Raw genomic sequence first — 22,489 nt, 5'->3', positions numbered from 1 at the left:
ACTTTCCATCCCCACTGTATATATTAACATATATTTACACATTTCACATTGAAAAAGCACAATATAAAGCTAACAGCTGAAGTGAAAACAAAACAGTTGCGGTAGGTATCGGTAAATGGTATCGGCGAGTACTAAAAAAAAAAAAAAAAAAAAAGTATCGGCACTCATAGTAAAAGAAAAAAAATGGTATCGGTGCATCCCTAATAAGCAAGCATTTGTTTCAGCTGCACGGTGGAAGATTCTGTCCAAAAAGTTACATAACATCTGATTTGGATTAGATGTTTGTTAGGAGTAGTTAGTGTCTTGTGGGTGTGGTGTGTTTTTTTTTTTTTTTTGTTTGTTTTTTTTTTTTGTTTTTTTTTTACATTTGTTTTATTTACATTTTTTTCAAAAAATTGTGTTTTACAATGAACTAGAACAAAGATAATACTGCTCATATACTTGAAGGAATTCTCGCAGTAAGTTCAATTGTGACAGGTGAATAGTAAAAGCTAGGGTAACCATATGAGATCTTGCACGAAGAAAGGTTTGTTAACATTTTTTTATTATTTTTTTTTGTTATGCTTCAGGAAAACCAAGAAAAACAAGCAAAAAGGTGGGCTTCCTTTTTTCACTGGTTTACGTGTGTGTGTGTATATAATTCTCTTCCCTTTTTTTTTTTTTTTTTTTCCCCTTATCGCAGCATTTATTGATCTTTTCTTGTTTTTATTAGCCCCTGGGAGTGGAGAGGGCACCAGTACCAGCGATGCTCCTCAACCACCACGAAAGAAACGGGCCCGAGTGGATCCCACTGTTGAGAGTGTAGGTATCTTGTCTTATGTCTAATTAGTTCACCTAATTCAATTTTTGCATAAGAAAAACACAAACAAATACCCGTGTCAACAGCAATATAGAGCGTGTGTAAAGTGTACAGTAGTTCCCTTCTTCCAAAACTTGTAAACATTAAGGGCTCGTTTACACTGACTTCTTTAAAGGGGTTGTAAAAGCAGAAGATTTTTTATCTTAATACATTCTATGCAGTAAGATAAGCCTTCTGTTTGCAGCAGCCCCCCTAATATCCGAGCCCCATCTAGATCCAGCAATGTTGCACGAGCGACTCTGCTTTTTCCAGGACTCTCCCTCATTGGCTGGAGTTCCGGGTTGTGGAGGGGGTGGGAGCGACTAGCTGAGGCTCTCGGCGGCATGCTGAGAGGCTGAGCCAATTGTTGATCGGACATCTGGGCGGATCCCAACAACAGAGCTTGGACTGGCTCTGTTAAAAACAGGTCACAGATGTGCAGAACAAACTGCATTCTAACGCACAGAAGAGAAGTGGGGCCAAATGAGCTTTAACACTTCGTCCCCTTTAACAACTTCAATACCGGGCACTTTCACCCCCTTCCTGCCCAGGCCAATTTTCAGCTTTCAGCGCTGTCACGCAGCTTTGAAAGGTTTTACCCCCTTCCTTCCCAGGCCATTTTTTTCTGTACGGATCTGTGTTACTTTAACTGACAATATTGAAAAAATATATATTACTATTACTTTATGCCAGGGCTCGACAAACCCCGGGCGCCAGGTCGCATTTGCGACTAGAATTAGCGACCTGGCGCCTGGGGCGGCACAGCTGGGGGTATCCTGTCTCTGTGCGGACTCCGACACAATACCCCCCCACCCCCCCCTGTGCAATCGCGTCGGGCCGCGCCGGCCGGTAATTGAGGCCCCGGCTTTGCGGCCTTCTTCGGTAGTTCTGGAGTCCTTCTGAAATCTGGCGCCATCTTGTGGTGGCCGTTGGTATTGCAACCAGCAATGCTAATGCAATGCTAATGCGAAATACCTGCCTGTTTTCACTGCCCATCTCCTTCCCAAAGTGGAGAAGAGAAGGAAGTGAATGTGGGGATAGCCTTTTTTTTTTTTTTTTTTTTTTATAATAGATTTTATTTTTATTCATTTATATTTATATAAAAACAGTTTATTTATTTTTTTCCTTAATTAAAATTTATTTATTTGTTATCTCCCTGCTTGGTCCCGTTCACACGGGCTGTCTGATCAGGTTCGCCTGTCTGTTTTTCAGGCGGACCTGATGGGACCCTTAGAGCCCTTTTGACACCGAGCCGCAGGGGGTGTCGGCGGTAAAGCGGCGCTATTTTTAGCGCTGCTTTACCGTCGTTTTAGTGACGCTATTCGGGCCTCTAGCAGGGCGGTCTTTTTCTGTGTAAATTTAAGATTAGTTATTTTTTATATTGAAAATAAAGCTTTGTCGGTCGTTTAAAAAAACCTGGCTCCTAACTTTTTTAGCTGGCTCCTAGATTCCAAGCAAATTTGTCAAGCCCTGCTTTATGCTATAAAACATTTCCAATAAAAAATCGAATTTCTTCATAAATTTAGGTCAATATGTATTCTGCTTCATATTTTTCGGTAAAAATCCCAATAAGTGTATATTGATTGGTTTGCGCAAAAGTTATTGTGTCTACAAACTATGCGATAGATTTAGGGACTTTTTAAAAAAATTTTAACTAGTAATATCAACGATTTTTAGCGGGACTGCAACATTGCGGTGGACAAGTCTGACACGAAGTGACACTTTTTTGGGGACCAGTGACAATACAGTGGTCAGTGGTAAAAAAAAAAAAGCACTAACACTGTATAAATGACACTGGCGGGGAAGGGGTTAACATCAGGGGCAATCAAAGGGTTAAATGTGTTCCATATGTGTGCTTTCTAACTGTAGGGGGAATGCTTTGACTAAAGGAAAACGGAGATCCATGTTTTTTAGGTAGAAACATGAGATCTCCATTTACCTTTCTGGCAGAGCAGCGGTCTGCCTTGTTTACATTAACAGACTGCTGTTCTGTCTCTCTATGAACATTCGGCCACCGGACCCGCTGATTGGCTCCCGCTGTGCAGGTATGTGATTTTTGCTCTAAACGGCTGCCCTGCTACAGTATGTACATGGGGTGGTCCTTACAGAGGGAGTCCACCTGAAAAAAAAAATATTAAAAGCCAGCAGCTACAAATACTGTAGCTGCTGACTTTTAATAAACTGACACTTACCTGTCCTGCAGTCCAGCGATGTTGGCAGCCGAGCAATAGCTCGGCTCTCGGCTACTGCTGTCGCCAATCTCGGTGAGGGAACAAGGAAGTGAAGCGCTGCGGCTTCACTTCCCGGTTCCCTACTGCGCATGCGCGAGTCACGCTGCGCGTCCTAAGTGGTCCCCGCTATCTCCTGGGACCTGTGTGTTTCCCAGGAGACAGTGGGGGGCGTGACTCCAGAGGGAGTCTATTCCCGGAAGTGGGTGCAGATACTTGTCTAATACAGGTATCTGCACCCCCCTGAAAGGTGCCAATTGTGGCACCAGAGGGGGGGAGGAATCAGAGGAGCGGAAGTTCCACTTTTGGGTGGAACTCCGCTTTAAGCGGTTAAAAAGAAAAAAAAATATCATCAAAAATAGACAACTTTTTTTTTTTTTTTTTGTTCTGTCACCAGTCAGTGTCCCTGATCACCGCCACGCCCGTTATATGGTGACACTGTACTGCACTGGTGACGGTATGAAAAACAAAACTAAAAAAAAGGTTTCCAAAAAAATGACCAATTAATAAAAAAATAGCCATGCCTCTTACTAAAAACCTTGGATTGCCTACTTTCCAAAAAGGGGTCATTTGGGGGGTATTTGTACTGTCCTGGCATTTTAGGGCCTCAAGAAATGAGATTGGTCGTCCGTACATCAGGATTGATCAATTTTCAGACTAATATACACTGATTTGGTTTATTTTCACCAAAGAAATGTAGCATAATATATTTTGGGCAAAACTTAAGACCAATTATTTGCAAAATTATATAACAAATGAAGAAACTTTTTTTTTTTTTTTTTTTTTAATTTTCAGTCTTTTTTTTCCATTTATTTAGCAAAAAAATAAAAGCCCAATGGTGATTAAATGCCACTAAGAGAGCTCTACTTGTGTGAAAAAAATGCTAAAAATTTTGGTTTGAGTACAGTGTTGCATGATATCGCAATTTGTCATTGAAAATGTGAGAGCGCTAAAAGCTGAAAATTGGCCTGGGCAAGGAAGGGGGTGAAAATGCCCGGTTTGCAGGTGGCTAAAAAGCCATCTTTGAATTTCAGTCCAATGACTTTGCTTAGGCTGAGATGTGATTGATCTGCTAGAGGCAGGAGGAGGCATCAGGATTGACATGATTGTATCATCTCTTATCTCTCTCAGCCTGATAGTCCAGAAAGTAGATACCGACCCTTCTGGAGAGAAAAGCAGATAAAGACATTGTCATGCAAGCACTTGACATGGGGGGGTGGGGGGGGGAATCTGGTCCCCTTCTTTTTTTTTTTTTTTTTTTTAAGACATGTTTTGCATCGCCAGCTATCAAACTGCTTACAAAATGTTATTCTCTGAATTATTTGCTCTGCTTACATAAAGTTTTTGTTTGTAGGAGGAGACTTTTATGAATAGAGTTGAAGTTAAAGTGAAGATACCTGAGGAACTGAAACCCTGGCTTGTGGATGACTGGGATCTCATCACACGTCAGAAACAGGTACTGGAATGAGACTACATTAAGATGGAGATCCTGTTTTTTTTCTGCTAAGGAGGATGACTGATCTCTGCCTTTCCAAAGTATAAGCACCTCCCCCACAGTTAGCAAGCACTTCCTAGGAACACATTTAAAGCTGAGTTCCACACAATTTCCGTAATTAAGCTTATTAGCAAGCTGGCATGGTATACATTGTCAAATGGCAAGATTTTTAATTTTTTTTTTTCCTAAGGGTTACCTTTTTATCGCCGTCGCATCCGGCGGCGCATTGTCTCCTGGGAGCTATGAATCAATCTTCCCTGGAGTCAGTGTGGTTAGCCGCTGCTAATTATCGTGAGATCCCAAAACCGTAAGTGACGCGATGACGCCAGCATCTTTTCTTCGTTGCCATCACACCAGGGCGGGCACTTCCGACAACCATGCCTTCACCGGAAGATTACAGCGCTGCGACGTGTACATAATGCACATGCGCGGGAACAGGCGGTGCATGCTAGTAGCTCAGCATCACTGTATCCCGGAACTGGCTGCTTGTGGGCTTCACATGCCCACAGCAAGATGACGACTGCCAGTAACACATAATATAAGTTTTTTTTTTTTTTGTTTTTTTTATATATATACAAACGGACATCAGGGGGTAATTTTGAAATAACAAGTGAGTGGGACATTTACATTATATGAACTTTAAGAATTTAGAAAAAAAAAAAAATTGATTGGATGTTGGAACTCTGCTTTAACCCTTTGATCTCCCCTGATGTTAACCCCTTCCCAGCCAGTGTCGTTAGTACAGTACAGCACTGTACTGGTGTATCTGGTTCCCAAAAAAGTGTTACTTAGTGTTCGATTTTGTCTGTCACAATCCTAATATAAGTCGCTGATCGCCGTCATTACTAGTAAAAGAAAAGAAGTCCATAAACATATCTCATAGTTTGTAGACACTATAACTTTTGGGCAAACCAATCCATATACACTTATTGGGTTTTTTTTTACCAAACAAAAACATGTAGCAGAATACATTCTGGCCTAAATTGATGAATTTATTTTATATATATATATATATATATATATATATATATATATATATATATATATATATATATATATATATATATATATATATATATATAATTCTTCATCAATTTAGGCCAGAATGTATTCTACTACATGTTTTTGTTTGGTAAAAAAAAACCCAATAAGTGTATATGGATTGGTTTGCCCAAAAGTTATAGCGTCTACAAACTATGAGATATGTTTATGGACTTCTTTTCTTTTACTAGTAATGACGGTGGTATTTAATCACCTCACCAGCCTTAATTTTTTTGTGCTATAAACAAAAAACCGACAATTTTGAAAAAAAAAAAATATAAATATAGATAGATAGATAGATATAGATATAGATATAGATATAGATATATATATAAATTTGTGGGGAAAAAAAGGAAATTTTATTTGTGTACAGCGTCGCACGACCGCGCAATTGTCAGTTAAAGTAATGCAGTGCCGTGTCGCAAAAAATGGCCTGGTCATGTAGGGGGGTATATCTTCTGGAAAGCAAGTGGTTAAAGGATAAGGTCACTTTAAAAAAAAAAAAATAAATAATGTGCATTTTTGTTGCAGATAAAAAAAAATGTGGCTTTATTTTTTCTTAGAAGCCTGCAGAGCAATGCACTCAACATCAGCAGATCACAAATGCAATGCCAGGCTCCTGCAGACTTTTTTATAGCTTTCTGCAGGTACCTCCTATACGGACAAGCAGTTACTGGAGTTGCTGCGCCGCTGTACATTGCCATGCGATTCAGCATGCTGTGCTGCCAGTTACTGGAGAAGAAGAAGAATCCGTAAACGCTGAGCGCTCATCAGCGCCCTCGCAGTTCATTGAGAACTACAAGATGTCTTGTGTACAAAATGTACAGTTTATTCATGGCAATGTACAGCAGCACGCTGCGCCGCTGTACATTGCCATGCGATTCAGCATATTGTACTGCCAGTTACTGGAGAACAAGAAGAATCCATAAACACTGAGAGCACTCATCAGCGCCCTCGCAGTTCACAAAACGTACAGTTCATTCGTGGCAATGTACAGCAGCACGCTGCACTGCTGTACATTGCCATGCGATTCAGCATGGTGTGCTGCCAATTCGTTGAAAAATTGTCTTCCACAAAACCGGTCTCTCTTGCCAAAAAGATTTGAAGCTGCTGCTATTGAATATACAATAACAAGCTAAGCTGATGTAATTCACAGGTATATTTTAAAATGTAAGTTCATGGTATCCCTAAAATGGCTCTAAATTATATATCTGTCCTATTTTTATACATATGTTTTCTTATTCTTGTAGTTGTTTAATCTGCCTGCCAAGAAGAGTGTGGAAACTATCCTTGAAGAATATGCTACTTACAAGAAATCCAGAGGGAACACCGACAATAAGTACGTACTTTTGCATTATAAAAATATATTTTATAATGCATACCCCTTTGTCTTTTTGCATATCCAGGGCAAAGTAACATGGTTATTTGATTTTTATTTTTTATTTATTTTTTTTTTTTTTTATAAAGCCATTTAGCCTTTTTGCTGCTAGAGCAGTTTTTTGATTATTTTTTTTTTAAATGTATTTTTTTTTTTTTTTTTGCACACATTAAAAAAAAAAAAAAAACATTTTAGGCCTGAAGATGACACAAAACCCCCAAAGATTATATATTTTCTGAAAGCAGACACACTGCAGAGTGCAAGAGCATCATGGGAAATGTAGTTCCAAAACATCTGGGGTGCCGAGGTTCACCATCACTGTCCTAGAGAATAAAATAGCGGTAGTTCCAATTTTTAATGTCACACGTCTAGGAAGCGATAAATTCACCTTGGTGTGTTTTATACTGAAAGGGCAAACAAACGTAATAAATTATCCACATTTTTGGTAAAATATAAAGGGATGAGGTTGCGCCCATGAAATGGTGACAAACTTCAGTACCCTATATTTTCTATAGGCGGTGCTTCAAAGGCATCAGTTTAGTGTTACAAAGGAGGTTTTGTGCTAGACTTATTGCTCTCACTCCGGTGTATGCGGTGATCTGTAATATATGTGTTGCAATCGAACCAAAGTTTGGGCAATAGTCGGGAAACGAGGGCGGTGGTAGGTTTTGTAATATTTACGGGTGATCAGATAAAATAACAGTTTTTTAAAGCAAAAAATATTTCCTAGCATACTTACCAGCTAGCCTGCCAAAGAAAAAATGACCTCCTCTCACAAATCATGAGTGTTTGGTTGCACACATTTACAAATACAGGTGCATCTCAAAAAATCTGAATATCATCAAAAAGTTAATTTCACTAATTAAATTCAAAAAGTGAAACTCCTATATTGTATAGATTCATTACACACAGAGTGATATAATTCAAGCATCTCTTATTTTTTTTTTTTATTTATTTAATAGTATTCGACTTACAATAATGTGGTAACTTAAGCATTTCTTTCTTTTAAATTTGATTATGGCTTACAGTGAGTGAAAACCCAACATTCAGTATTTCAGAAAATTTGAATATTGTAGACTCATGGTGTCACACAATCCAGATAATTACCGTATTTATCGGCGTATAACACTCACCCCAAGTTTAGGAGGGAATTTTAGGGAAAAAAACTTTTTAAGGAAAAAAAAAAAAACTTACATTTAAATGCCCATCAATGCAGCCTTGTCAGTGTCATTTGCAGCTTTGCCCAGTGACACTGCAGACTTTTTCAGTTTTTAAATATGGTGCTTTCGGCTCCTCTCGTAGTGATGTGGGCGGAGCGCCGCCGACATTCATACATAGCCGAGTGTACTCGGAGCTAGCCAAACCTAGCCGAGTACACTCGGCTATGTATGAATGTCGGCGGCGCTCGGCTCCGCCCACATCACTACAAGAGAAACCGAAAGCAGCCAAGAGCCGCCGACATTCATACATAGCCGAGTGTACTCAGCTACGTTCGGCTAGCTCCACTCCGCTCATAGTCACGCCCAGTCCTGTGTTATGTCCATCATGGGGCGGGACTGGGTGTGACTGTGAGCGGAGCTAGCCGAGTACACTCGGCTATGTATGAATGGCGGCGCTCGCTCCTCCGCTCAGTCAGCGGGGGATCGGCGTATAACACGCACCCACGATTTTCCCCTGATTTTAAGGGGGAAAAAAGTGTGTTATACGCCGATAAATACGGTAACTCAAAACACCTGTAATGGTTTCCTGATCTTTTAAATGGCCTCTCAACCTGGTTCAGTAGGTTACATAATCATGGGGAAGACTCCTGACTTGACAGTTGTCCAGAAGACAGTCACTGAAACCCTCCACAAGGACAAGTCATAAAAGGTCTTTGCTAAAGAAGCTGGCTGTTCAGAGTGCTGTATCCAAGCATATTATTGGAAAGTTGAGTGGAAGGAAAAAGTGTGGTAGAAAAAGGTGCACAAGCAACAGGGACAACCGCAGCCTTGAGAGGATTGTTCAGCAAAGGCCATTCAAGAATTTGGGGGAGATTCACAAGGAGTGGACTACGGCTGGTGTTAGTGCTTCAAGAGCCACCAACACACAGATGTTTCCAGGACATGGACTACAACTGTCACATTCCTTGTGTCACCCCACTCCTGAACCAGAGACCATGTCAGAAGTGTCTTACCTGGGCTAAGAAGAAAAAGGACTGGGCTGTTGCTCGGTGGTCCAAAGTCCTGTCTTCGGATATAAGTAAATGTTGCATTTGAATTGGAAATCGCGGTCTCAGAGTCTGAAGGAAGAGTTGAGGCACAGAATCCAAGTTGCATGAGGACCAGTGTGAAGTTTCCACAGTCAGTGATGATTTAGGGAGTCGTGTCATCTGCTGGTGTTGGTCCACTGTGTTTTATCAAGTCCAAAGTCAGCGCAGCCCTCTACCAGGAAATTCTAGAGCACTTCATACTTCCCTCTGCTGACCAGCTTTATGGAGAAGCTGATTTAACTTTCCAGCAAGACTTGGCATCTGCCCACACTGCCAAAAGTTTCAATACCTGGTCACATGATCATGGGATCCCTGTGCTTAATTGGCCAGCAATCTTGCCTGACCTAAACCCCATAGAGAATCTGTGGGGTATTGTCAAGAGGAAGATGAGACCAGACCCAACAATGCAGATGAGCTGAAGGCCACTATCAAAGCAACCTGACCTTCCATAACACCTCAGCAGTGCCACAGGCTGATCTCCTCCATACCACGCCGCATTGATGCCGTAATTTATGCAAAAGGAGCCCCGACCAAGTATTGAGTGTATACTATACTGTACATGGACAGACTTCTCACTAAGACAACATCTCTGTATTAAAAATCCTTTTTTTATTGGTCTTATGTCATAATCTAATTTTCTGAGATACTGAATTTTGGGGTGTCACTCGCTGTAAGACATAATCGTCAAAATTAAAAGAAAAATGCTTGAAATATATCACTCTGTGTGTAATGAATCTGTATAAAATATAGGAGTTTCACTTTTTTTGAATTGAATTGCTGAAATTAACTTTTTGATATTCTAATTTTTTGAAATGCACAAGTACACCCCTGGGCAAAAGTTTTGAGAATGACACAAATATTTAATTTTCACAAAGTCTGCTGCTTCTGTGTTTTTAGATCGTTTTGTCAGATCTTACAATGGTAAGATGTCAAACAAACTTTTCATGTTGTCATTATGGGGTACTGTTTGTTGACTTTTGAGGAAAATAATGAATTTAATGCATTTTGGAATAAGGCTGTAATGTAAAAAATTGTGGAAAAAGTGAAGAGCTGTAAATACTTTCTGTGTATGTATATGTGTGTGTGTATGTGTATGTATGTGTATGTATATGTGTATATATATATATATATATATATATATATATATATATATATATATATATATATACACACAGTGCCTTGAAAAAGTATTCATACACCTTGAAATTTTCCACATTTTGTCATGTTACAACCAAAAACGTAAATGTATTTTATTGGAATTTTATGTGATAGACCAACACAAAGTGGCTCATAATTGTGAAGTGGAAGGAAAACGATAAATGGTTTTTTGAATTTTTTTTTACAAATATGTGAAAAGTGTGGGGTACATTTGTATGGCGCCCCCCGGAGTCAATACTTTGTAGAACCCCCTTTCTCTGCAATTACAGCTACAAGTCTTTTTGGGGATGTCTCTACCAGCTTTGCACATCTAGAGAGGACATTTCTCCCCATTCTTCTTTGTAAAATAGCTCAAGCTCTGTCAGATTGGATGGAGAGCGTCTGAACAGCAATTTTCAAGTCTTGCCACAGATTCTCAATTGGATTTAGGTCTGGACTGTGACTGGGCCATTCTAACACATGAATATGCTTTGATCTAAACAATTCCATTGTATCTCTGGCTGGATGTTTCGGGTCGTTGTCCTGCTGGAAGGTGAACCTCCGCCCCAGTCTCAAGTCTTTTGCAGACTAATAGGTTTTCTTCTAAGATTGCCCTGTATTTGGCTCTGACCAGCTTTCCTGTGATTGCTGAAGAAAAGCATCCCCACAACATGATGCTGCCACCACCATGTTTCACGGTGGGGATGGTGTGTTCAGGGTGATGTGCAGTGTTAGTTTTCCTCCACACAAAACATATTGGTTTTAGGCCAAAAAGTTCAAGTTTGGTCTCCTCTGACCAGAGCACCTTCTTCCACATGTTTGCTGTGTCCTCCACATGGCTTCTCACAAACTGCAAACGGGACTTCTTATGACTTTCTTTCACCAATGTCTTTCTTCTTGTCACTCTTCCCTAAAGGACAGACTTGTGGAGAACACGACTAATAGTTGTCCTGTGGACAGATTCTCCCACCTGAGCTGTGGATCTCTGCAGCTCCTCCAGAGTTACCATGGACCTCTTGGCTCTTCTCTGATGAATGCTCTCCTTGCCCGGCCGGTCAGTTTAGGTGGACGGCCATGTCTTGGTAGGTTTGCAGTTGTGCCATACTCTTTCCATTTTCCAATGATGGATTGAACAGAGCTCCGTGAGATGTTCAAAGCTTGGGAGATTTTTTTTTATAAGCTAACCCTGCTTTATACTTCTCCACAACTTTATCCCTGACCTGTCTGGTGGGTTCCTTGGCTGTTTGTTCAGTAAGGCTCTCTAACAAACCTCTGAGGGGGTTCACAGAACAGCTGTATTTTATACTGAGATTAAATTGGACTCTATTTACTAATTTGGTGACTTCTGAAGGCATCTGTTCCACTAGATTTTAGTTAGGGGTATCAGAGTAAAGGGGGCTGGATACAAATGTCCCCAACACGTTTCACATATTTATGTGTAAAAAATGTTGAAAACCATTTTATCATTTTCCTTCCACTTCACAGTTATGTGCCACTTTGTGTTGGTCTATCACATTAAAAAAATCCCAATAAAATACACTTTTTTTTTTTTTTTCGGTTGTAACATGACAAAACGTGGGAAATTTCAAGGGGTGTGAATACTTTTTCAAGGCACTGTACAAAATATATATATATATATATATATATATATATATATATATATATATATATATATATATATATATATATATATATATATATTGTTTTTTTTTTTTTTTTTTTTTTTTCACCTGTTTGACTTGTGATCTTCTTGCAGGGAATTTGCAGTGAATGAAGTTGTAGCAGGTATTAAGGAATACTTTAATGTTATGCTGGGCACACAGCTACTGTACAAGTTTGAGCGCCCTCAGTATGCGGATATCTTGGCAGATCACCCTGATTCCCCAATGTCCCAAGTCTATGGTGCTCCCCACCTGCTACGCCTTTTCGGTAAGCAATACATATTCTGGTACTATGCATTACCCTTTAGTATTGTTCTACTCTTCTTACGTTTACCTTTTTGCTTCTGGTCCATATAGTTCGTATTGGAGCAATGTTATCATATACTCCATTGGATGAGAAGAGCCTGGCCCTTCTACTGAACTACCTGCATGACTTCCTGAAGTGAGTGATTTATTGTGATTTGTAATGGCCATGACACATCACAGAAAGCACCCCCGTGGCTAACAGAGGACAGAATTAGAAATAGACTTGGGAAACTTAACATTAATAAATCACCGGGACCAGATGGCTTGCACCCGAGAGGGTACTTGGGGAACTCAGTCAAGTAATTGCCAGACCATTGTTCCTAATTTTTACTGACGGTCTATTGACTGGAGAAAAGCCAATGTAGCACCAATGTTTAAAAAGGGCCCAAAATACATCCCTGGGCACAGAACTTGTGGCAGGTGACTCTGGACCTCTCACGCAATTTTCTACGTCGTTCTAGCCTCATCAAGAGCAATGTCAGGAGCATTTCCTCACATATGCTCATTATGGGATCCATTGCAAAAAAAAAAGCACAGAAATAGAGGCAAATACAAGTAGACAACTGCTCTTTGCTGCTGCTACTGACTCTGGTGAAAATGGCTGAAATAGTTGACTAAATGTTTTTTGAGCTTGGGGGGTCTTAAATGAGGTAATCTTAACAAACGTTTCTAGACGCAAACGTGGTTAAAAGCGGCATGCAAACGCAGCTAAACAGGCGTTTTTAACGCCGGTTTCAAGGCGTCAAAAAAATTCAGAGGACTTTTCCTCAGCGTCCTGTGTACATGGGGCCTAAACATTTATGGGGAACTGTGTCAAATGCTTTTGCAAAATCCAGATACACCACGTCTACGGGCCTTCCTTTATCTAGATGGCAACTCACCTCCTCCATAGAAGGTTAATAGATTGGTTTGGCAAGAACGATTCTTCATGAATCCATGCTGATTACTGCTAATGATATCATTCTTATTACTAAAATCTTGTATATAGTCCCTTATCATCCCCTCCAAGAGTTTACATACTATTGATGTTAGGCTAACTGGTCTGTAATTCCCAGGGATGTATTTTGGGCCCTTTTTAAATACCGTATTTATTAGTGTACAACACGCACTTTTTCTCCTGAAAATAAGGGGCAAATCGCGTGGGGCGGGGCTGAGTCCGGCATTCTGTGTCTATGGACGCAAATGCTTGACTCGGGAGCGTGCCCGCAAGGTAGCCCCCTGGGAGAGCGCTTCTCCTAGGGGGTTTGCCGATGCAAGGTGGATCCATGAGCGCCCTTGGGGGACCCCAGAAGACCAGCATCGGGGCCACACTGTGCAAAACAAACTGCACAGTGGAGGTAAGTATGATATGTTTTTAAAAAAAAAAAAAAAGGGTTTATAATCGCTTTAAAGTAAAACTTTAGTCAGAAAATGAAGTCCTGCTGGATCACTTCAGGCTGACCCCTTTTGCAGGTATATCTATGGAAAACATTCAAATTAAAGTCCCTATACTGTTTAACCACTTCAGCACCGGAAGATTTGGCTGCTCAATGACCAGAGCATTTTTGCGATACGGCACTGCGTCGCTTTAACTGACAATTGCGCGGTCGTGCGACGTTGTACCTAAACAAAATTGACGTCCTTTTTTTCCCCACAAATAGAGCTTTCTTTTGGTGGCATTTGATGACGCCTGCGGTTTTTATTTTTTGCGCTATAATACAATATTTTGTACTTTTTTGCTATAATATCCCCAATTTTTTTTAAAAACTATTTTTTTTTCTCAGTTTAGGTCAATATATGTATTCGTCTACATATTTTTGGTAAGAATCGCAATAAGCGTATATTGATTGGTTTGTGCAAAAGTTATAGCGTCTATAAAATAGGGGATAGATTAACATTATTATTATTATTATTATTATTATTATTATTATTATTATTTTTTTTTACTAGTAATGGTGGTGGTCTGCGATTTTTATCATGACTGCGACATTATGGTGGACACATCACACTTTTGACACATTTTTGGGATTATTGACAATTATACAGCGATCGGTGCTATAAAAATGCACTGATTACTGTATAAATGTCACTGGCAGGGAAGGGGTTAACACTAGGGGGTGATCAAGGGGTTAACTGTGTTACCTGACTGTATTCTAACTGTAGGGGAGGGGACTGACTATAGGACAGTGATGGCGAACCTTGGCACCAATGATGTTTTGGAACTACATTTCCCATGATGCTCATGCACTCTGCAGTGTAGTTGAGTATCATGGGAAATGTAGTTCCAAAACATCTGGGGTGCCGAGGTTCACCATCACTGCTATAGGAGATGACAGATCGTGGTTCCTAGCTATTAGGAAATCTCGATCTGCATATCCTCTCAGAACAGGGATTTGTGTGTTTACACACACAACTGTCCCTGCTCTACCTCTCGTGTCCGCTATCGCTCCTGGGCGGCGGTCATCGCGACCGACGGCCACGAGCATCGGCACCCCTGCAGTGCAGCAGGCGCCTGCTATTCCGCTTAAACGAGCCGTTGTATATCTACGACGGCTCGCGGGATCGCGCCGACCTGCCGCAGTATAATGACGGCGGCTGGTCGGCAAGTGGTTAAAATCTAATAACACCCTGCTCTGCACATGCTCAGTAGCTTTCCATTTTTAGGCATTGTGGAGTTTGTAGAGGCCATTCTGCTGACAGCCTTAAAGGGGAATTAAACCTTCCAATCCTTTCTGTTTTGAGCTGCAACTACCATGGTGTTGCACATGTGATCAATTTTGACACTGGCCATTTGATGGTTTAACAGTTTGGTTGACAATACAATCAAATCAAACTGGTAAAATAGGAAAAAATACAGCGCTACCTAACATAAATAAAACTAATAAAAAAATGGCTGCAGCTCAGAATTGTGAGAGATACACAAAACAATGAATACAAAAGAAAAAGCTGCGCATAATTATTAAAATTAAAAGTCAGTGAGTAACCGTGGTGAAATGAAAAACATTCTAGATACCACTGAGAACAAAAAATATAAAAAGTCCTCAATAAGTAATTAAACAGTCCAGTGATATGGGTCCAGTGATAACAGTGAAGGTGAAATAAACTCCTTAATACAAAGACACCACCCTCTGATGTGATCCTCCACCACATAGAATGCACGCTTACCGGAGGGCAAGCTTAAATAAGCCTGTATAATCGGTCAGTGTCCGGACATCGATCCAGCAGCAGCAACTCTCTGTAGTTACACCGAAGGCGAGCCAGGTGACCTCAAATCAACGGGTATACAGGGCAAGGTACCGATCAAAAACCCAAGAGAATGGTGAGAAGCTCACCATAGTGTAAATCAAGCTATTATAGGTTTATTAAAAATGAAAAGTTACACTTACACAAAACTGAAGATAAAACATCCATAAAAAATTGCCGGCCGGCTTGCAGACACCCGTCCGCACACAAAGTGCACCGTGATGACGTCAGCACGTCAACCTCCCGACGTACATTTCGTCTCAAAATGACGTCGTCTGGGGAACAGGTTCTGACACTGGCCATTTGATGTGGTTGACAACACAATCAAATCAAACTGGTATATTGATGGGTTTAGTTCCGCTTTATCATTTACAGCAGGGGCCCTGGGCTTCAGCAAATTGGCAGCCTTCAGCAAGAAGAAACTGGAGCCATGCTGGTGGCAATTTACAGCACACACTCATTTTGGTAGCATGATTAATGTGGAATGTGTGTTTCTTGCTATAGAACATTATTTTGTTATCAAGTTGTTATGGGTAAAGTTCCACTTTGATTGGTAAACCGTTTACAGAAGTACTTCTTGTTAAACTTTTTTTTTTTTTTTTTTTCTCTTTCACACTTTCCAGGTATTTGGCCAAAAATTCCTCCACATTGTTCAGTGCCAGCGACTATGAGGTTGCACCCCCTGAATACCACAGGAAGGCTGTATAGTCTCCATATCGACCATTTCTGCTCAAGATGTAGCAGCGAGTGTCCAAGGCTTGCTTGCCATCATTCTAGTGTGACCTTACAAGTGACTGGCGGATGAGAAGAATGCGTGTTTTTCTTCATTGTGAATGATCTTGTGGATTGTAAGGGGGGGGAGGCTTCAGACCACTAGCCTTCAGACCCGAGACAGCCATGTTTATCAGTGACTGGAGACATCTGAACTTTTGTCCAGTATTCTAGACGCATTGGGTGCGTGGCTGAAGACTATTTCTGAACTGAAATCAGACAGTCTCCCCGGCTTTCTAGTACTGCTTTCATGGTGATTGTGTGGTTTGCAGCCTTGGTATTTGTTCACGTGATATGTACTCTCACGCCCTGGCATTGGGCCACTCCCATCTGGAAGATCTTGCGCTGAAAATGGTTCTTCAGGTGTTCTGGAACAACAAGGCTGCTGTTAACATCCTGGACTTCTGAGAAAAAAAAAAAATGCCTTGTAATCGGATGCCTTGTATTTTGTTAACGTACTCCTGACTTCATGTTGATTCACAGTTTTAGTGGGATTTTGTATGGGCCCTGGGACCAAAAGTATACCCTAACCTCAGTTGAAGCCCGTCACAATGTCTTAATTTTTATCTTCAGTGCAATTTTATTTTAAAAGATCGCTCTCTAGGTGTGTAAACCTTTTTTCTTCAATCGACCTATTGTGTAGATTAAGAAACTTGAAGCGCCGCTCAAAGCCGAGGCTTGCCGGTGTTCAGAAAACGGGAGCAGGCGTCGGGTTCACTCATCCAAAAATGTCCAACTGTTTTGCACGAGATGCCACTCAAACCGATCCAGGTGCTACGGTGATGTGTGGCCTCTGCCAGCGCCGCCCCAGCAAACACCACTCAAACCAACCTGACATTAACGAGATGTGAGGCCTCAGTCAGCTCCAGTCCAGCGACTACCGCTCCAACCAACCCGGCGCTAACAAGATGTGAGCCCTCAGCCAGCTCTGTTCCAGCGACTACCGCTCCAACCAACCCGACTCTAACAAGATGTGAGCCCTCAGCCAGCTCTGTTCCAGCGACTACCGCTCCAACCAACCCGACTCTAACGAGATGTGAGGCCTCAGCCAGCGCCGCCCCAGCGAACACCACTCAAGCCAACCCAACGCTAACGAGATGTGAGGCCTCAGCCAGCTCCGTTCCAGCGAATACTGCTCCAACCAACCCGGCGCTGACGAGATGAGGCCTCAGCCAGCTCCGTTCCATCGAACACCACTCAAACCTACCCGACACTAACCTAATGTGAAGCCTCAGCCAGCGCCGCTCCAACCCACCTGATGCTAATGAGATGTGAGGTCTCAACCAGCTCCGTTCCAGGGAATACCGCTCCAACCAACCTGGCGCTAACGAGATGTGAGGCCTCAGCCAGTACCGCTCCAACCAACCTGGTTCTAACAGGATGTGAGGCCTCAGCCAGTGCCGCTCCAGCGAACACCACTCCAACCAACCCGGTGCTAATGGGATGTGAGGCCTCAGCCAGCGCTGCTCCAACTAATACCACTCCAACCAACCTGGCGCTGACGAGATGAGGCCTCAGCCAGCTCCGTTCCATTGAACACCACTCAAACCTACCCGACGCTAACATAATGTGAGGCCTCAGCCAGCGCCGCTCCAACCCACCTGGTGCTAAAGAGACGTGAGGCCGTGTTTCGCCCCGCCTGTCAGGGCTTGGTCACACAGGTGGGAGATATGAGCAGGACAGAGACTTGTATTTGCATCATCCGCCATGAAGGGGAAGTGAAGACGTGTGCGTGTGATATGTATTGACAAGAAAGGTTTGTTGAAAATAATATGAAGAGACCAATTTAAAAGGATATGGAGAAAAAGGGGGGGGGAGTATAAAGAAAACTGGTGAAAATCATGAATAATTTTTTTTTTTCATTTTTTTTTTTTTTTTCATTTTTCTCTATTCTTGATTTTCACCAATTTTATTCAGTTTTCATGTTTTACAATTTTTTTTCCCCCCTTTCTCTGTTTTTTTTTTTTTTTTTTTTTTTTTTTTTTCCTTTTTTGTCTCAACTCATATTTTCAACACACCTTCCTTGTCAAATACATATTGCATACGTTTTCACTTTCCCTTCACGGTCGATGTTGCCAATGTAAGTCCCGCACATATCTCCCACCTCCTATGATCGAGCCCCGATGGCTGGGACGAAACGCGTCACAGGGGCGTAGCTGGAGCCACACATCTCATTGGCTTGAGCTACGTCTTATGCAAAACAGTTTGGCTCTATTGTGTAGAGAGAAGATTGATTCACCAACCTGGTCAAGAGGATATAACCATTCTATACATAATTTTTTTTTTTTTTTTTCCCCGTTCTGAGCTGAAGGGCTTTGGAGGTAAATGCTGGCAGATGGGGGTGGCCGGCAGTGTTATGCACCCGCCTTCTTCTAGAAGTGCTTTTTGACTCATTTCCTGTTATTTTCTTGTTTTATAACAGTAACTGCTTGTCCTGTTAGCATTTCTGCATCTGGGTGTGTCAAAAAAAAATCTTTTAACTGGTGTCCATTAAAAAAAAAGTTTGTCGTGTAGCTGTTTTTAAGAGACCTGAAATGTTAGTTCTGCATATCTGTGTTGATTTGTTGGGCGGGACGGTGGGGGGTGTCACAGCATCCCCACAAAAGTATGAAATAAAAGCCGTGGATGAGCACAGAGCTCTGTTTTTTTGAGTGTTCTGGTGGCTTCTACAATTAATACTGAAATGTGTATGTGTGACACGATGGGGAGAATGTTTGCCCTGATTAACAAGCAGTGGCTCCTGGGTTGTCAGGCTGCAGTTCTGCTACATTGGCCATTCCAAGGGGGGGGTTTGACATTCTCTCTATCATAAAATTTGAGCAGCACTTTGCTGAGCATGGTCCTCGATGTTCAGAAATGTCTTTTAATGCATGACCTTGTTTTATGTTTTGCTTTAAATGTACAAAAGATGTTCTATAAAATAAAGGTGCTGTTAATGCCATGGTGTGCATTACTAATTTGACTTGTGTGTTTTAATAAAAATAAAATTTGTCTTAAAAAAAAAAAAAAAAAAAAAAAAAAAGCCAGGAGAGGGCACTATTGCAGACAGGAATGTGCAGTGTATTGCATTACATTAACCTGAGACTTCTGTTTGTGTTTTTGTTGGCTAACAAGGATTACCAGGATTGTAAGATTGCTAGAACGCAGTGGTCTAAAAAAAAAAAAAAAACTCAGGCCTGGGGACCGGATGTGGCCCTTTTCCTTGCCTTTATCTGGGCCTTGGGGCACTGTTCCACCAGCTGACACCAACGATGAGGCAACATTCCAACTACTGACATGATGAATGGGGCGCCATTCCCCCTACTGACATGATGAATGGGGCGCCATTCCCCCTACTGACATGATGAATGGGGTGCCATTCCCCCTACTAGTGGGATGAATGGGGTGCCATTCCCCCTACTGGTGGGATGAATGGGGTGCCATTCCCCCTACTGGTGGGATGAATGGGGCGCCACTCCCCCTCCTGGCGGGGGATGAATGGGGCGCCACTCCCCCTCCTGGCGGGGGATGAGTGGGGCGCCACTCCCCCTCCTGGCGGGGGATGAGTGGGGCGCCACTCCCCCTCCTGGCGGGGGATGAGTGGGGCGCCACTCCCCCTCCTGGCGGGGGATGAGTGGGGCGCCACTCCCCCTCCTGGCGGGGGATGAGTGGGGCGCCACTCCCCCTCCTGGCGGGGAATGAGTGGGACGCCACTCCCCCTCCTGGCGGGGAATGAATGGGGCACTTTTTCTGCCATTAAAACCAACAATGAGGAACAGATGCCGGGGCATGTTCTACTTCCACTGGTCTGTGTGGCCCCCCTAAAGCCTAAAGGATAGCAAACTGGCCCTTTCCTTAGAAAGTTTGCAGACCCCAGCTCTGACCTAGAGCAGCGGTCTCAACTTTCTAAACCAAGGGCCAGTTTACTGTCCTTCAGGCTTTAGGGGGGCTGGACTGTGGCCAGCAGGAAAAGAAGAATTTTCTGGCAGGAGGAGTAAACAGTGCCTCATCTTAGATATTAGGGGGAGCAATAGTGCCCCATTGTTGGTGTCAGTGGGGCAGCAAAGCCTCTTATATGGGTGGGATAAATATTGCCCCACGGGCCAAATAAAGGTGAGCTAAGGGCCACAGTTTGGAGACCCCTGCTCTAGCCCAATAACAGAAAGTAAGTGAAGCCAAACGTAATTGATGATCCTACAACTGAGCAGAAGGTACCCCAAAAAGTGGCTCTCAACGTCCCAGCCAATGTCGATTAACTACACTTGGTCTTAGCCAATAGGCTAAGAAGCAATAACACAGTAACTATACGTTTTCCAGCACTTTCAAAAAGTCATACACCCCAAAATGTGCTTGGTGCAAAAAAGTGATGTAAATCCCCAAGTTCAAAGTCCAACATCGAAGTCATCTTCTGTAATAAATTCTTCCTTCTTCCCTTATAAAAATTAACCTCTTGCTGCCGGTGCCTCCTGCCCTTTTTAAGAGGTTTAGGATTCCTGGAGGCAGGGTGGAGTTTAGGATCATGTGACCACCATGATGGGCTGTCACGGTGGTCACATGATCGGAAAGCTCTCAATCGCAAGAAGCGTGCAGGGCGCACTCTCTCAGCACAGCTCTATTTGCACCAATTCACACAAACATGCGGCTGCTTGGGCCAAGGATCGGCTCTCCCCCTGGGAGGTCGCATGCATAGTTGCGTACGGCTGCTGCCAAGGTGATAAACTCTCCAGATATATTGACCAGAAAAACAATACGGCAATGCTGAGAGGAGAAGCAACCGTATTGGCCGCCGAGGAGGCGGGGAATGAATGGGGCGCCACTCCCCCTCCTGGCGGGGAATGAATGGGACGCCACTCCCCCTCCTGGCGGGGATGAATGGGGCACTTTTTCTGCCATTGTTGGTGTCAGTGGGGCAGCAAAGCCTCTTATATGAGTGGGATAAATATTGCCCCATGGGCCAAATAAAGGTGAGCTAAGGGCCACAGTTTGGAGACCCCTGCTCTAGCCCAATAACAGAAAGTAAGTGAAGCCATACGTAATTGATCCTACAACTGAGCAGAGGGTACCCCAAAAAGTGGCTCTCAACATCCCAGCCAATGTCGATTAACTACACTTGCTGAAGAGGAGAAGACACGGGGGGAAGCTGAAGCTGCCCGCAACCTAGATTGGGTAAGCGTGGGGCTGGTGGGCGGACGGGCTAGAGATTGGATGGACCCATCGGTAAGTCCGTCGGTTGGGCGCGGGTGGCAGATGGTTTGTTCACAGGCATTTTGACTTTTTTTTTTCAGCCTGTAAAAGCTCCTCTTTGTAAGTCTAGATGTCCATCTAGGCGTTTACAGACTGAAAAAAAAAAAACCCATCATCATCACATTCAGGAGAGGAGCTTTTGGGCAGGAAAAAAAATGCTTGGTGTGCCTAAACGAGCGTGAACCTGCATAAATTCTACAGTGCTCAGCATAAATGAGAACACCCCAATAGATTTGTCAGAAAACTTTTTACTGTCCATTCAGAATCAACATTTTCTATGGGACACAATACTACAAAATACTCCCACAGATCCGGGCCATTGATTGCAACTAAGATTTGTTAAAGGAGATATATGGAAATCTCCCCCCCCCCCCCCCCCCCCCCAAAAAATTATACTTACCTAGGTGGATGCAGCATCTGTCCCCCAGGTGTCTCTGCACTAAGAACCGAGCGATCGAACACCGCCGATGGCTCGGTTCTCTCGGCTCCCCGAGCAGAGAGCTGCTGCCTGTCAACCGGCAGCTCTCCGCTCTGCTCTTCTACACTCACTGGAGCGCTGAGCTGTGGAGGGGCCTCTAGTTTGTAGACGCTATAACTTTTGCGCAAACCAATCAAAATCCGCTTATTGGGATTTCTTTTTTTTTTTTTTACTAAAAATATGTAGCAGAATACAGTACATATTGGTTTAAATTGATGAAGATTTTTTTTTTTACGTTTTTATTGTATGTGTGTTTATAGCAGAAAGTAAAAAAAAAAAAAATATATATATTATTTTTCCAAAATTGTCGCTCCTTTTTTTTTTTTTTTTTTTTTTTATAGTGCAAAAAATTTAAAAAATACGCAGATCAAATACCATCAAAAGAAAGATCTCTTTGTGGGAGGAAAATGGACATAAATTCTATGACCAATATAATTATCTCAGATATCAAAAAACTTATGGA

At 42.4% G+C, this 22,489-nt stretch overlaps 1 protein-coding gene across 2 annotated transcripts in view; it reads left to right on the top strand.

Annotated features, from left to right (window-relative positions):
* The window catches only part of MORF4L1 (mortality factor 4 like 1), a 33,898-nt gene extending 14,632 nt beyond the window's left edge, over positions 1 to 19,266 (top strand). For both annotated transcript variants that reach the window (XM_073618257.1, XM_073618256.1), the window contains exons 4-10: positions 570 to 595; positions 713 to 801; positions 4,421 to 4,522; positions 6,853 to 6,941; positions 12,122 to 12,294; positions 12,384 to 12,468; positions 16,178 to 19,266. In XM_073618257.1, coding sequence (XP_073474358.1) covers positions 570 to 595; positions 713 to 801; positions 4,421 to 4,522; positions 6,853 to 6,941; positions 12,122 to 12,294; positions 12,384 to 12,468; positions 16,178 to 16,262 — 649 coding nt within the window. In that variant the 3' untranslated portion in view covers positions 16,263 to 19,266. The remainder of the gene's footprint in view (positions 1 to 569; positions 596 to 712; positions 802 to 4,420; positions 4,523 to 6,852; positions 6,942 to 12,121; positions 12,295 to 12,383; positions 12,469 to 16,177) is intronic.
* The last annotated feature ends 3,223 nt before the right edge of the window (positions 19,267 to 22,489 follow it).

The sequence above is a fragment of the Aquarana catesbeiana genome, linkage group LG03 (assembly GCF_042186555.1).
Source record: "Aquarana catesbeiana isolate 2022-GZ linkage group LG03, ASM4218655v1, whole genome shotgun sequence".
Taxonomy (NCBI): domain Eukaryota; kingdom Metazoa; phylum Chordata; class Amphibia; order Anura; family Ranidae; genus Aquarana; species Aquarana catesbeiana.
This window is presented reverse-complemented; position numbering and strand designations above follow the sequence as displayed.